The sequence below is a fragment of the Gavialis gangeticus genome, unplaced genomic scaffold (assembly GCF_001723915.1).
Source record: "Gavialis gangeticus isolate Ggan-Ray unplaced genomic scaffold, GavGan_comp1, whole genome shotgun sequence".
In the NCBI taxonomy this organism is placed as follows: Eukaryota; Metazoa; Chordata; order Crocodylia; family Gavialidae; genus Gavialis; species Gavialis gangeticus.
In genome coordinates, this window is record NW_017729004.1 from 60,612,759 (window position 1) to 60,629,104 (window position 16,346).

Below are 16,346 nucleotides of genomic sequence, written 5' to 3' on the forward strand. Positions count from 1 at the left end.
TGGAAGAAGTTCCCTAGAGAAGTTGTATCTGGCAGTCGAAGGAGTCTGGGGGCAGTCTGCAGGCTGGCAAAGGTTACAGCCCAGCCAAATGCAGTAAGAGGTGATTGCAGGCTGCCTAGGCAACAGGACCATCTGAGGGAGATAAATTAGCTGACAAGAAACTAAAAGGCTCCCAAAGAGAGTTAGAGCTGTAATGTGGAAGCAGAGAATGAGAGACTGCCAGAGAGAACTGGGGGGAGAGTTAAGGAGGAACTGGAGTCAAGCAGACAGCTGAGGACCTAAGAGCTGAGAGGGAGAGAGACAAGGCTATGGAGGGACACTGTGAATGCCATCTGTGAGGCTTTGGGCATGGTAAAGGGGTAGTTTGAAGCCATGCTTCTAGCCCATAAGGCTGAGGGTGTCCTGAGACATCCATTTTAGAGTGGGAACCAAAAGGGGTCCAAGAGCCCACAGGGTCCAGTGGGGTCCAGCAGGACCGTGCCCAATGTAAACTTGAGGGCAGCCTCCCTATTCATAATTACTACCAACAAGACGTGGTGGGCGAGAAAGATGGTGCTCATTGGGCCAAATTGGCACGGTCAAGGGGCCCTAGGGGGTCACACAGCCACCCCCGGGGACCCCAGCCCAAGACAGTAACTCAGTTTTGAAGGTGAAACAGACTAACTTATTTTATTTGGATTTGCACATAGTTGATTTTTGAGGTAATAGTCTGACAACCCATTGAGTGCTGATGTCAATGTGGCTTTGATCTGGGTGAAGTTCTTAGCTTGGGTGGTAGTTTAAAAAAAATCATCTGCATAAATTAGATTTATTGTGCCTGGTTTAAATGGTTGATCACTGATATAAATGTTAACTAATATAGTTGTATGTACACTCCCCTGAGGTAAGCCAGTCCTTTGTTTTCACCATTGGCTCCACTTCTTACATAATTTGACACAGTCATCAATTCTTCTAGCAAGCATTGTATTATTTGTAATAGTTTGTAATCTTTCATCATATGTATTTTTGCAAGGAGCCTCTAGTGGTTTACAGTGCTATAAGCTGCTGACTGGTCTATGAATACAGCACCAGTGACCATTCCTTTTTTGAAGCTACCTTTGTGCTATGTGATATTTAATACGTGACTTGTGCATGATTTCCTTGGACATAAGCTAGCTTTCACAAGGATTAGAAGAATGCTATCTACTTGGGAGTGACATTAAACCACATAATTTCATTTAGTGTAGAAAAGATAAAGTTCAAAACTAGTTCCTAGAACAACATATTAAAGAAGCTCATCAACTCCAAACAGGGGCTGTGACAGGGAACCTATGGCTCCTGTTACTGAGAAAGAAAAAAGGGAGACAAACTGTTCAGGCAGTCAAAAGGAGGGCCAGCCATAGCATTATAGGTAGTCTGACCCTTTAAAAGGCCTATTGCTGTGTTAGTGCTAGCTGTTTTCACCGGTGGTTTGTGGAAGGGACTATGAAGGGTGGTTTGGAGGTCCCATTGGTGCCCTAGAGGCATGTGATTACCCTGAGCCCTGCTAGGGGTAGGCTCAAGGCGTAGTCGGAGCACCCAGAACCTGGGGAAGGGCAAAACCCGGGGCCAGAGCCTAGGTGACCTAGCTAGGGAACTTCTGGAGGGGCTGGACATGTTTAAATCGGTAGGTCCAGATGCTTTTCACCCAAGGGTGCTGAGGGAATTGGTGGGGGTCATAGTGGGGCCCCTGGCACAGCTCTATGAGTGCAGACGGGGCACTGGCCAGATACCAGAAGATTGGAAAAGGGCCAATGTGGTCCCCATTTACAAGAAGGGGAGGAAGGAGGACCCCAGCAATTACAGGCCAGACAGTCTTACCTCAGTCATTGGGAAGACCTTTGAGAAAATTATCAAGGAGCACATTTGCAAGGGCCCAGCAGGGGAAGTAATGCTCAGGGGCAACCAACATGGGTCCACTGAGGGCAGGTCCTGCCTGACTAACCTGGTTTCTTTTTATGATCAGGTCACAAAGTCCCTGGACGAGGGTGTCAGGGTGGATGTTGTCTTCCTGGATTTTAAGAAAGTCTTTGACACGGTTTCCCACCACATTCTCCTAAAAAAAAAAAACTAGGTGACTCTGGCATTGATGCCTACACAGTCAGGTGGGTCGCAGATTGGCTAGATGGTTACACCCAGAGAGTGGTGGTGGATGGGTCACTTTCAACCTGGAGGGATGTGGGCAGTGGAGTCCCCCAGGGCTCGGTCCTGGGGCCTGTACTGTTCAACATCTTTATAGGCGATCTGGTTATGGGTGTGGAATGCACGCTGTCCGAAGTCACTGATGACACCAAGCTGTGGGGCACGCTGGAGGGGAGGGACAAAATCTAGCTAGATCTAGACAAGTTATAGGAGTGGGCAAATGAGAATAGGATGGAATTCAAAACAGACAAGTGCAAGGTCCTGCATCTAGGGAGAAGGAACTAGCAACACACCGAATGGCTGAGGAACACCCTCCTTGTTAACACAGTGGCAGAAAGGGATCTTGGAGTCATTGTTGACTCCAGGATGAACATGAGCTGCCAATGCAAGGAAGCAGTCAGTAAGGCTAACTACACCTTTTCGTGCATCTACAGATGCATCACAAGCAGGTCCAGGGAGGTGATCCTTCCCCTCTATGCGGCATTGGTCAGGCTGCAGTTGGAGTACTGTGTCCACTTCAAAAGGGATGTGACTAGCATTGAGAGGGTCCAGAAGAGGGCCACTTGCATGGTCAAGGAGCAGCAGGGTAGGCCCTACAAAGAGAGGCTAAAGGGCCTGAACCTATTCAGGCTCTACAGGAGAAGGCTGAGAGGGGATCTGGTGGCTATTTACAAACTCACCAGGGGGGGCCAGTGGGAACTGTGGGAGGCTCTGTTCCCCTGGGCACCACCCAGGGTTACTAGGAATAATGGCCACAAATTATTAGAGAGAAGGTTCAGGCTGGACATCAGGAGACATTTCTTTACAGTTAGGCCTGCCAGGCTCTGGAATGAGCTCCCAAGTGATGTGGTGCTCTGTCCTACCTTGGGGGTCTTCAAGAGGAGGCTGGACAGATATTTGGCTGGGGTAATATGACCCCAGCACCTTTTTCCTGCCCGGGGCAGGGCATCGGACCCGATGTTCTGTTTAGGTCCCTTCCGACCCTAAGCACTATGATACCATGAGCCTGGGGAAGGACAGAATCCAGGGGGCCCTGAGAGGGCAGTCAGCCCAAAGAGGGCCTGGGGCCAGGGAGGTCAGTGCCTAACAGGGACAGGGACAAGGGCTATGAGGCCCAGTGCCTGAGAGAAGGTGGAAACAGAACTCAAGCAGGCTTAGTGCTTGGGGGATAAGGCAGATAGGGCCAGGGGGCCCAAAGCCCGAGAGGGGCGATGCTAGGGCTGGAGCCCAGAAGCTGGGTCCAACATAGTGGTTCCTGAGCTAAGCGGACCAGCAAGAGAAAAGGAGTGGAAGCCAAGTGGACCAAGATCTCTACAAGGGGGTGATCAGATTGATTGAACAGGAAACATCTGTGAGTATGGGCATGGTGTAAGGGCCATGTAATTATCCTTGTTAACACAGGATACAGGTGCCCTGGGGAATGGACAGGCTGAGAGGGACCAATCAGCTTAAGGACAGAACTGAGACCAGCGGGACCCTCCTGGGCTAGAATGGACTAGGGCTCACTCTAAGACCCTTGGGCAGCCTCACTTCTTTAATCTCTTTTTAGGAACAAAGCATAACAAGAGAGGAATCGGGGGAGGATGTCTTAGAGATTGAGCCATACAGCCACCAGAGGACATCACAGCTTCCCCTGGGAGGGGGTGGGGGGGGTGCAATCCTGTTACAGGGGCCAACCCAACAACATTAGGAATTAGCTGCTGAATAGCAAGGTGCAAGCACAGTGAATATGCATGCCTGGTTTGGGAAAGATTGTCATATGCAAAAAAGCTAGATACTTTGCTGAACGAAAGTTGCAGGTACATTACTGGATGCCTTAAACCAGCAAATGTCAATAGTCTTCATTTACTTGCTGAAATTACCCCATCAGACATTGGGAGAGCAGTAGCAAGCAAAATGGAGGCTGTTGTAGATATGAGGCACTCATTACATAGACACATTATCTCCCAGTAGTCTAAAATCATGGAAAGGTTTCCTCTCTAACACGGCCACTGGATGAAACGCCAACAGCCATGTGAATAAAAATTTCGCAGTCATGACTAGAGATGGCCCAGGAAGGTGGTAGGATGAATATAAAAACTGCTAAACATCTCCCTGAAGACAAAGAGCTTGATTGGCCAACATGGAGAAGCTTGAACTGCTTCTGGTAAGACTCAACTTAACATGCAACTGTTGGGATACTCTAATGATGTAAAACCATGTGCAAATTTGAAGGAAACTTTCAGACTACAGAACACCTACTGGCCTGCCCACAGAAGGGGAAACCTTGCTAAGACTACAGATCAAGCAATAATATGCCTTTTTTTTTTTTTTTTGGACTCAAATTTGAACATGGTGACAGGACATGAGAAGAATAGGAATCCTTTTCTGAAGGAAGGCTGCACAAGCTTCAATGGCCTAGAGAGGAAAAAAGATGGTAGGAGAATAGCTCTGGAAACTCTTGTAGTTTGAGTTAGACTTTCATTTATTCTGGAAGGGGTGAAGTCTGGATTGGACTAGGCAACTTGTTCAGAGAATGACAGAAACCAAGGAAACAGCTGCCTATGAAGTTGAAAGGAAGGCTACCTAACAACAGGATTTTACTGACTGGCTTCAATTGGTATATCAAATATAACATCTGGTTAATGATGGAGTTTCTCTTACCTGGGAGAATGATGAAGTCATTTATCTGGTAAACATGTTCACTATCAGGATCCGTAGCAATGAGATCCATTTCTTTCCGAAAGTCATCAAAATGGGTATCGTTTCTCTGAACTACCCCAATTACAAAAATCTCAATGTTGGCACTGTTGGCTTTCCTTACTACATCATCCAGACGGATGTTATCACGGTCATCTGCTTGTCCATCTGTTATTACAATAGCCACTCTTCTCACCCCTGGCCGTGCTGCATGAAATATTTCAATGGCTTTGTTGATAGCTGTAGCTGTAAATGTGCCTTCCCCTAGGTACTGCATGTCATTAACAGCAATTTTTAGGTGGTTTTTGTTTGTGTACTGCTGAAGGGTAGATACCACCTCTACTTTGTGGCTGAAGTTGATAATGGCAACCCGCACTGCAGCTTCGTTGATGGTTATCCTATCAATGACTGTCGTCACAAATGTTTTGATAATACCAAAGTTATCTGGTCCAACGCTTTCTGAGCTGTCAGTCACAAACACTAATTCCAATGGAGTTTCTTTACATTTCATACCACAACCTAAAATATTAAGAGTTTTAGAGATTTTTATGAGAAACTTCTTTTCAATGACAAAATGAATTAACTGAAAAAATAAGTATAGGAGTCACACTTATTCAAGGCCCCATTAAAGAATAGTGAATTAATGTATATAGCGATTTGTTACAGAGATCTTCCCTGGACAGGAGCAAGACAAATGCAGTAGAGAGATGAATGGGTATATGTTCTGACATCGTCTGACTTACCGAATATTTAACTCTAAAATGTAATAATAAATTTACTCTTATTTCTTGCTTGTTTTGTTTAACAGAGTGCCAATTGAAACAAACATCATCAATCTGATTACTTTTCTTTTATTTTCAAGCATATATACTATTATTATTTTGTTGGGTTTGGCTTCTGAATCATCCTTAGATTTAACATTTTTACACTGAGTCCCTGAAAGCTCTAAAGCAGTAATATGGATATTAGGGCCCCTGTCACACTTAAGACACGATTAACCAGTTAATCGCATTTTACGTTGTTACCTGGCCATACATCAATGCAATTAATGGAGGGATAAAACAAGGAATAAGTTACAATGTTATTACAGAAACAAATGTGTAGGAACTTTGTGGCTGGTTCCTAGTGCCATTAATTGAATGTGTGGCCAGGCTGCAGCAGTTAGTTTATCCAGGCATCTAGCTGCTGGGGCACATAATGTTCCCTCTTAGCTGGAACACTTGATCAGCTGATGGTTCCCAGTTGTGGGAGTGCACGGTGCATTCCCTATGGCTGGGAGCTAATAGCTCCCAGTCTTAGGGGTGCATGGTGTACCTCCATAGCTGGGAGCCCAGATCACCTGACAGCTCCCAGCTTCAGGGGCACATGGGGTGCCCCTTCAGCTGGGAGCTGTATCAGCTGACAGGATTCCAGCCATGGGAACTTGCTACTTGCCAGTACAGTGGAAGCCTGGGATTGTGGATCTCCACATCAGAGGAGAGGGAGCCAAGGATCACAATTACGCCTTCTGCATGGCATGGCAGGAAGCATGATTATGGGGATTGTACGTCAGATCCTATGGCATTTATTTGCATATCTGGCAAGGGGACTTAGAGAAGTCTCAGAAAATCTTTATTAGAATATTTAAGTGCTAAGTTGGAAGGTTTCTATACACATTTATGATTATGGAAAACACGATAAAAGCAACATACAACCCCAACAAGGAGTTAATCAGGTAGGTCAGGCTGTGTGGAGGGTGAACTTGAATCAAGAGTCAGGGTTCACTTTAGGTCAAGAGGTCTTATATTGAGATTGAGTCTTTATGCTAGTGTACTCTTGTCATTTAAACTACTAGGTCTATCATGGTAAAGCTGCCAACATGTATCTTAAGATTACCAAAAGCCTAAATTTAATTTTAACAAATCCATTTAAAGAAAATTTTGCACTTACCTTTTAAAAAAAAATCTGGTATTTCCAAGACTCCATATTAGTTCTGTGTTCTTAAATTACTGGGATTTATTTCCCAAGGGTTCCCCATATCAGTTATGTACTCCCACTTTCATGGAACTTTCTGTCTTCTTCTTTACATTTTCAAGGCTTCCTTACTTTGTTTTTTACCTAAATCCTTAGCATATATTTCATTGCGGGGTGTGGGGGGGGAGTTGGTTGTAGCTGTGTAAGTCTAAGAACATAGGCAGACAAGGTTCTTTGGGTAAATCTGATGCCTTTTTAAGCTGCTCTAAAAAACACATTTACCTAAAGAACCTTGTCTAGAATATATTTAGCATTAGAGTATATATCCTCATAGGCAGGAAATAATTTTCTCTTAAAACCTTGAGCAACATAGTGAGCATATCTATACAAGACACTTAATGTGCATTGGCCTAATAACATTTGCAGTAGTGTGTCACAGCAGAAACTGCGCTAATAGCCTACTGTGCAGTGTTATGGGGTAAATGCACTGTAAGTGTCACTAAATAACCATGCACTGGTGCTACCGCACAGTAACTTTAGGTACTGCATTTAATTAGTGCTTTATTAAGGAAGTAGTAAACTAAATGCATAATATCTCAGGTGCATTAACGAATGTGTAGATGTGCCCACTGAATAAGTAATTGTGCTATTTCCTGAATAATTTGTCCAGTCTAGAAGGTAATATTCTAATACTTCTTCTAATCATGCAGTTCATAATTTCAGAAACTTTTAAAATAGCATGTATAACTATGATTTTATGGTCTCAAAATTCCCATATTTGTACAGTCTGCAATGGTAGTACCTGTGCTCTAACTCTGGTCACCGTTTTGCAGATAATTTATGGTACAGAAAAGATATCTCATCTGGGTTTCCCTGGTTAAGATTTTTTTTTTTGGCCAGGCTTCATTTTGGTTAATAGAACTATTCCTAACTCATGATGTATACTAGCTGAAAATCCTATTCTCTAGTCAACTTCTTTTATTTTCTGATTTTTTCTGGTGAGACTGTCCATGTGTTTCATTGCAACTAGTATCCTTCATGTGGATACTTCATCTGTATGCTTTCAACCAAGGTAACTCCAGTGTGCTTTATTACAACTGAATTATTTTCTTTTCCTCTCAGCTCTTACCACATATTTCCTTAATAAGTCTGATAATTTCTTCTCTCTGAAAAAGAATATGCATTAATTTTATTAATGTGCTGTGTGTTCTAATCCTATGGCATGTTTTTATTTTGCTTGATCTACTACTGAAGACCTGAAACCTGCTCATGCATGCTCTTTTTCCCCTTCTCTTCTCTCACCCCGACAAGTTTCACAAAACAAATTTTTTATAGTGCAGTTAGAGACTACTATAAAGTAAGAAGAACTCTAATATTCTGATAAGAGGATACACTATCTTAACAATCTTGGATAGACCTTCCCATTGAAATTTGTAAGATGTTCTTAAAAATGAATATAACATGGTGTGGCGGGGAACCTTTGGTGCCCGCCACTTTAAGGGGCTTAAGCAGACTGTGGAGCAGCCAGCAGGAGCAGTTAGGTCCAATTAGATGGTCATATGACTGAAAGGGGGCCACCAGACTGGAGGAGGGCTGGGCAACCTCAATGTAAGCTCAGGCCCTAGGAGCTGAGCCAGCAGTTACATGTAAGGAACTAGGGGAACAACATCACTCAGCCTGCAGATGGCAACTCCCAGAACATGTGGAGGTCAGGGCAGGAACTATGGGGACAGAGTAGGTTCCTAGTCTTGGGTAAGATCTGAAACTACACTCTGCTGGGGTTGTATGGTGTGGTGGGGCTCCCTGTGGCAGGGCAGTCTCCAGGAAATGCCACACCTGTGCCTCCTAAGTGAAAGATGAAGATGGGGCTCCATAAAGCCTCAGCCCCCGCTGCCTTGTGGGTACCCTGTGAAGGAGTAAGGCTAGAAGAGCACTCTCCAACAGAAAAGCACAGGGCCCAGGTCCAGTGAGTGGGACCTGAGGCCCAAGGGCCATAAGGCCCAGGGGCCCAGTGATGAGGGTGGACTTGTGGCCACAGTGAAGGGGGAAGAGAGACCTGAGGCCAAATGTGGGCCGGAAGACAAGTACAGCCCCAGCTAAGGGGCCAGGGGATTTAGAAGTGATTTTGAATGCCATGTATGAGGCATGGAACATGGTATAAAGGCAAGTTCAGAGCCATATATTCAAAGGTGAGCAACAAAAACGATAAAGCAACTTGTGTGAGGGAAGCTGAAGGAACAAGGTAATTTTCCTCTGGAGAAAAGATTACATGGGACAGGCTAGCAGTTTTCAAAAATTTGATAGGCTGCCACAAGGAAGATGGAGAAACATTGTTCTTCCTTACCACAGAGAATAGGGCATGTGGAAATTATTTTAAATGGCAACAAAGAAGATTTAGAGCAAATCTCAGGAACAGCAGAACAATGGAAAAAGCTTCCCAGGGAAACTATAGAATCTTCTTCCTTGGAGATTTTCAAGAAGTGCAAGGAGAGGCATTTACTGGGATGGTTCAGAAATAGCATATTCCTCATTTGTGCGTGGAGTTAAACCAGACAAGTGAGGACCATGAGGGTGTGCCCAGCACAGCCCTAACCTCAGCTGCCCAGGCTGTGCCAGCATCAGGGCCAGGGCTGCTGCCTCCATCCCGCTCTGCAGTCTGCACCACCTGGCTTGCTTACGGGGGCCTCACGCAGGCTGATTTGCTCAAGGCCCTGTACCCCTAGGGTTGGCCCTGGCCATATCCCACAGACAAAGGCTCCCCAAGCCACTTGTGACACACGTGCCACATCTTGGCCAGCCCTTGATACTGGGAGCCCCTTCCTACCCATATGATCCTACCAGTTCCTGTCAGTTTTTCTTCCAATTCTGTGTCAACCTGACTCAAAATAATTTAGGCCAGGGTGGTCAACCTCCAGCCCACTGGCCACATGAGACCCACAGAGCCACAGTATCTGGCCACTAATACCACCACACTTCCCCACTGCCAGATCCCCACACTCCCTCTCCCTGCACTGCCAGATAGTGGGCCAGGCCTCCTCCTCTCCATGCAACTGAATCTGGCCCCTTTCTCCCCACATGGTTGGATTGGGACCAGGCCACACTCCCTTCCCCCTGCACAGCTGAATTGGGGCCAGGCTGCCCCCTGGTCCCTCTGCATGACCAGATGGGGCTGCACCTGCCCCAGACACTAGATCAGGGCCATTGGTCAGATCTGGCCTGTATAGCAACTGGGCAGTGTCCATCTGGCTCACCAGGAAAGAAAGGTTGAACACCATTTATTAAGGCAAAGTTTATAGCATGAAGATCAGCAAAGTAACAAAATGCATACCAATTTCTTGCAAGGGTAAATTTATTTTTTTGAAAACTATCTTTTTTTTTTTTTTAAATGTACACACTTACTGTAAGACCTGGTTCACCCTTTCTTCCAGGATATCCCTAAAAACATGGAAAGTAAGATCAATTAATACATTCCATTTCATTGTATCTCTATTTTGTAAAATTAAACAGTGCAAAAATGCATGTTACCTTTGGTCCAGGAGGTCCTGGTTCTCCAAACTCTCCTTTTTCACCTTTCTTTCCTGAATCGCCTTTCTTTCCCCAGTCTCCCTAAAGAAATATATCGAGTTACAAGTAATTGCATACTACAGCCATCCAGCTGGAACTGTGATTCTTTGTGGGTGTTCATAGCCAGATTCCTGATTTGGCTCCAGTCCCATTGGCTAATTTTCTGTTTGTTTTTTCTCTACTTGTTTTATTTTTTTCCATGTCATAAACTGGTGGTGCTTTTGAGTATAGTTGAAAACAATAATTGGGGTGTGGCTCTTCATATTTGAGATGCTTAATATTCCTAATACTGGATTATCTTTGGAAAGTTTCTATGAAGTTATTCAACTTTTAGAATAAGAGCCTTCTTTAAATTGCTCCTCAAGTCCGTATCTTGCTCTGTCAATTGACACTACAGAATTCTGGTGCATTCCTTGTAATAGCACATGCACTCCGTGCAAACCCATGGAAGAACTCTGCTAGCTCTTTACAGAAACTGCTGAATGGATTTATACTTGCTCAGAACTAGCTGTGAGTGTGGCCCACCCAGGAAGAGTGTTACCTCCATAGAAACAGCAGAGATAAAATATAGTTGAAATGTATGTATCCTCTTATTTAAGACCAGATTCTGACTCCTTAGAAAAATGATAGTCCTGTTGACTTCAAATATATAAATAAAGGCTGCAGAATTCTTGTATTTTGAAGAATAGTGCTGAAATATTCCAACAAAATGTTGTTTAGGATTTAAATGAGACACTTCTGAAAGACAGGGATGGAACAGAACAGTTCCTTGCCCATCTAGCAAATTCCATGCTAGCCTATGTTTCATGTGAATTGTTATCTCCTCAAAACCAATATCGAATGCTATGGATATCAATGGCTTGGTACATAACTAATAACCAGGCATATTCTGTTGGTACCTGTTATGCCATAGCTTGACTTTTTTTGCATACCATTTTTTTTTCTTGCTGGTGTGTGTGTGTGTTCATTTGTTTTATTTCAGATTCTCTCTCTCTCTCATTCTAATTTATCTCAAGATGGCACAAAGTGGAAGTAGTTCCACTGAAGTCCACATAATTCACACTGCACATTTTACTATAAAGTAGGAGAAGATTTAGGCAATGTAATCAAACTGAAATGTTACTGAATACAGAAGACCTCATCTCCTGTATTTTCATAGTTACTGTACACAGCTGGGCAAATTTTTTCCAATTACAATGGTGTAAATCAGGAGTAACTCCATTGGAACAAATATAACTGGGTGAATTAGTTTAATGGAAGGCAGAATTTTGCACCTTGCCTTTTAATGCTGGATGTAAATATATACATAAATACAGTTTAAAAGGGTTGGTTGAGTATTTGAGCCTGGTACTAAATTCCTGCTAAAAAAGCCCTCCCTTTTTTATTTACAGAAAATATTGCTGTATTTTACATTTACAAGAATAAAAAATAAGTGTTTCTACAAACTAATATGAGGTTAGACCTTAGTAAAAACAACCTAAATTCAGGAAAAAATAGAAGTGACAGTAACCACATAACAGTATTCCTTTTATTTCAACATGCAGTACAAATCTGCTCCAATTACTACAAAAAGGCAGGGTTTTTTTGGTTTGTGTCAAAATGATAGTAACAATTATTCTCTGACTATTTATAGAGAAAGAGGAGAATTTCCCTCCCCCTACCAATCATAGGGAGATGAGGAAGCAGATGCATGCCTTCTGCTTCATTTAGTACTTTTATCTGTAGAATACGTGGTGACATAGTGGAAAGAGATTCAAACTCTGATTACGGAGACTGATAATGTTTCATCTGACTTATGGCTAAGAAATACTGAAGCCATTAGCAAGACTGTGAAAGTGCTTTTTACAATATAAACACTTGGCATTAATGATGTTTCAGTCCATATAGTTATTTCATATCAATCGCAGACCTAAGTGAGGCTCAGTGTAATGGATTACATTCCTTCCAAGTCAAGGGTTGCACCCCTGCATGAACTTTGACTCGGGAGGGGAGGGTGGGAAATTCAATGAGTATGACCAGACTTTGGCTAATCTAGAACATACAGATTCCCATTTTTTTTTCTTTCCTAAGAAAAACTTGGTACTTTTGAGATTAAGCACTAAATGTATATATCAGTGTGTTGAACTAAGAATTATATAATTGGGTCCAGTTTTGCATTCTTTATTCACAAGTCTCCCATAGCCAGAAGTGGCATTTTGATGAGTAATGACTTCAGATTTGGGCTCTAAATATTTAAATCAGTATCAAAGACCACAGGTCAACATGGAACCTTTAACAAGTTCCCTTTGAAAAGTTAACACCCTTCCCTTCCTGTGTTTGTCAGAACCTGGCAAATAATGGAAGAAGACTATTCACAAATACCAGAAAAACGTCACAACAGTTTTTCAGTTGATTTGTTTTTTTTTTCTTCTGCTGCCGCTTGTTATCATCCTGTGCTATATCTTAATTTTGGGTGCATTCCTGAATAATAATTTGCAGTATTAGATGTGGCCAGGCCCTTGCAAGCTATGTGGGGCAATGTTTCATTCTTTCTTTTCTGTGTATAAAGACCCAGGCACATTAAATACATTTTATAAAAGATACAAAAAAAACTTTTTTTTTTCTTTCTTTCTCCTTACCACAAGGATTAGCAATTACCTTTGGACCAGGGAAGCCCTGTCCCATCGAACCCTTTGGTCCTGGCAAACCTTGAATTCCTTGTTCTCCCTAGATAGACGATAGAACAAGAAGTTACATAGAAGATAGATTCATGTAGTAGCATTCTACAATCTTGAGGAAGGTAAAAAAAGGCTTTCTATTGTAAACTGCTAATCCAAAGCAGTATTTATCTTAAACTGCGGCAATAACAAATTGGTTTGGAATTTCAGTATATGAAGTCTTCTTATTAGGTATCAAGCATGAGTTACAGAAATTGGTTTCCTCATTAATGAAACACTTGGATCTTGTTATTATCTCACTGGCACCAGAATAAATTAGGAGTAAATCCACTGAAATAATTACCCACAATAAAAGCAGAGAGAAGATGGTTAGTACCTGATTTGTTCTGATTGCTCACCATATGTATATAAAAATCTTATGAGTGTAACTGTCACAGGGCACTAAAGTGCCTGCTCCTTTGAAGGGCAGAAACAGCCTAAGGAGAGGGCCCTAGAAGCCAGGCAGAAACCCCACAGGCGTAGGTTATGGCAGCAGGCTAACAAGGGAATTAGCCTGCACCTGCACCTGGTCAGCTGACCAGAAGAAGGCAGGGCCCGGGGCACACAAACCCCAGGGCTGAGGTAGCAGGGCTTAGTTCTCTGACAGCAGCCAAGGGAAGGAGCTTGCGGAGAAGAACTGCCTAGAGATGCTGTGGTTGCCTGATGTGCTATTTACAGGACTAATGGGGCTCCAGGAGCTGGCCAGATACCCTAGGCTACAAGGTACTTAATGCCTGGGAAGAAGTTTGACTCCTTCTTTCTTAAAAGGACAGAGCACACTGTGTACTACTTGTATTGCATTATAGCCCAGGGGCTTGTGTTATCCATTGTTATTTAAGTTGGTGGACCTGGCTGAGTCTATTGGGGAGGAGGAGGCCTCATTGGGATGCACCCCACCCCCAGCAGGCACAGCACCAGTGTAGGCACAGAGACAGGGCTGCGGAGAGCCCAGTGATGAAGGAAAGGCTGAGCAATATCAAGGCTTCAGCGGGGCAAGGCTTGAATACAGTCTGCAAGGCATGGGGTATGGTAAAGAGGTAGTTTTGGAACCATGCATCTAGACCATAAGGGTGAGGGTGTCCTGTGGGGCATCAGTTTTGAGCAGGACCCAAAAAGGGGTCTAAGATGGTTCAGTGTGATCTATCACTGTCCAAACAATCTTGAGGGCAGCCTCCCTATTTATTATAATAACCAGCAAGATGTGGCAGGTGAGAAAAAGGGTGCCCATTGGGCAAGACTGGCACAGTCACCGAGCCCAAGGGGCATCATGGCCATCCCTGAGGACCCCATGCTGTGACACACTGCTGGCATAAAAGTCTAATACTGAACACTAACTGTGGCTTTTAGCTGAATGTGTTTTTCTGAAAACTACAGAAAAGCCACCCCAGATCCCCTGTACACATTACAAACATCATGCAATGATAGTTAATTGCAGAATTACTTAGAGACCAGCTACATGTTCAAAGTAGCTATGAAAATTTCCAACCAGCTATAAAGTTAGACCTTGCAAATGTGTACTAACATTATAGCTGGTTGCTATCTAGCTTTAATTTGTATGTGTAGTATGGTGTCCCCTGTGACTCAAAGCCCTATCAGCTGACAGGGCTCCCAGCCACAAGGGTGCACCATGCCAGGCATAAAACCCCTAAGCCTTGAGGACTGCAGCTGCCATGATCCCAAAGCTGGGAGTGCATGAAACTCCTGGGCCCATGTATGGCTCTAAGTCCAAGGGGCACCTGAGGCACAGCCAAGACCCAGAGCCCCATCAGCTGCAGGACTCTGGGTCCAGCTGTGCATAGCTCCTGCAGGTGGAAACCCCCTTAGCAAAGGGAGCTCCTAGCTGTGACTGCCTGCTGGCCAGGGCAGGTGGAGCCCAGGATCAGGCTTCCCCTACACTAGCAATAAGGCATGACTGGATCTAATGCATGATCCCACCACTTTACCTCCTGCCATGTATGTGCAGCATGGCAGGTGTGACTGTGTGGATCAAGCATTAGATCTAATCGTGCTTTTACCTGTATGTGTAGAAGGGGCCATAGAGATAAAAATTTCAGAAACCAGGCAGTTTCTTTTAATAGAGGAATCTTAATTTGCAAGCCAAAACATCAGGCTAAATAGACTCAACTACCCCACATAGATTTCATAGACATTTGGGATATTTGTTGCATATCCCAAGATAATTCAATAATCAGTATTTAGGCCTTTAAATGAAATTCCAAGAAACAAGTTCTGAAAACTTGAAAATTGGTCACCCGTTCCTGGGTTTTAAATTGGTACTGGCTTTGCATTGCCACTAACTTTCTCTGTGGTCTTTGGCAGGCCTGTAAAGTAAATAGAACTCTGAGCCAAAAAGTTGAGACACTGAATTTTTTAAGGCCTGGATATTTGGCTATCAAAAATAAAGGTCTCAGTTCTATAACAGTATAGTACAGGTGGGTTCTTGGAGTTGGAGATGTTGTTGTTTGATGCATCGTTAATGTTACTACTAGCTTTTCTCATCTCCTTCAACTTTATGCAGTTATCTTTTCAGTCAGTATTTGTCAAGCTGTTTCACAATCAGGACATGAAAAAATGTCTGCTATTAATGCCTTACCAGCTATTCCAGGATAGGATTAAATTGGCTTTGAAATGGAATAATTAAAGCACGGATAGAAGAAAACATGTAAAGCTGTCACGCTGTACACTTTGAACGATCTAAATGCTGCATTACTAAGCTCAGATAAAATATTTCTAGGAAGAAAAAAGAAAAAATAAGTTATTCTTTCCTAAAAAGAAAAATATTACATTTTATTTCCTATGCAATATATAATTAGCAACACACAAAAAGCTTAGCAGAAGCAATATTAGTGACAGCAAGACTAGTTCAGCTGTGTTGCACACCCTGTATGCTGCATGTTGGAAAACAGACAGCAATATACTGTACATCTAGCTAGAAAAAGTAGAAAATATTACCAAGGTAATGTAGGATGTTGTATGTTTTGGGGGGGGGTTTATACCACATGCACCATTCCCTTGAAATAGTGATTTGGGTGCATATCTTCAAATGAGGAAACTGATTTCCAAGAAGTTTGGTTAAAAATGTATTTCAGCATAGCAATAGGCTTCCTGACATCATTACTTCATGCAGGTCACTGCCCGTGCTATATCCTTACCTCAGTCTTATAGCATTAAGTGAACATGTTAAATCATGAGTGCAACAAAGCAGCTTCACATATTTTAGCTTGTTTATATTAAACTAGTGAATTGCCTGTCAAGAACGATGGGGGAGAGGGGCAGGTGGGGGGGGGGGGGGGA

General features: G+C 43.3%; 1 protein-coding gene across 1 annotated transcript in view; it reads right to left on the bottom strand.

The window, feature by feature from the left end:
• COL28A1 (collagen type XXVIII alpha 1 chain) overlaps positions 1-16,346 on the bottom strand; it is a 193,180-nt gene that overhangs the window by 30,356 nt on the left and 146,478 nt on the right. Inside the window, exons 28-32 of the mRNA XM_019508467.1 lie at positions 12,994-13,062; positions 10,318-10,398; positions 10,192-10,227; positions 7,922-7,958; positions 4,804-5,358 (exon numbers count right to left, since the gene is read on the bottom strand). Of these exons, the coding sequence (XP_019364012.1) occupies positions 4,804-5,358; positions 7,922-7,958; positions 10,192-10,227; positions 10,318-10,398; positions 12,994-13,062 (778 nt within the window). The remainder of the gene's footprint in view (positions 1-4,803; positions 5,359-7,921; positions 7,959-10,191; positions 10,228-10,317; positions 10,399-12,993; positions 13,063-16,346) is intronic.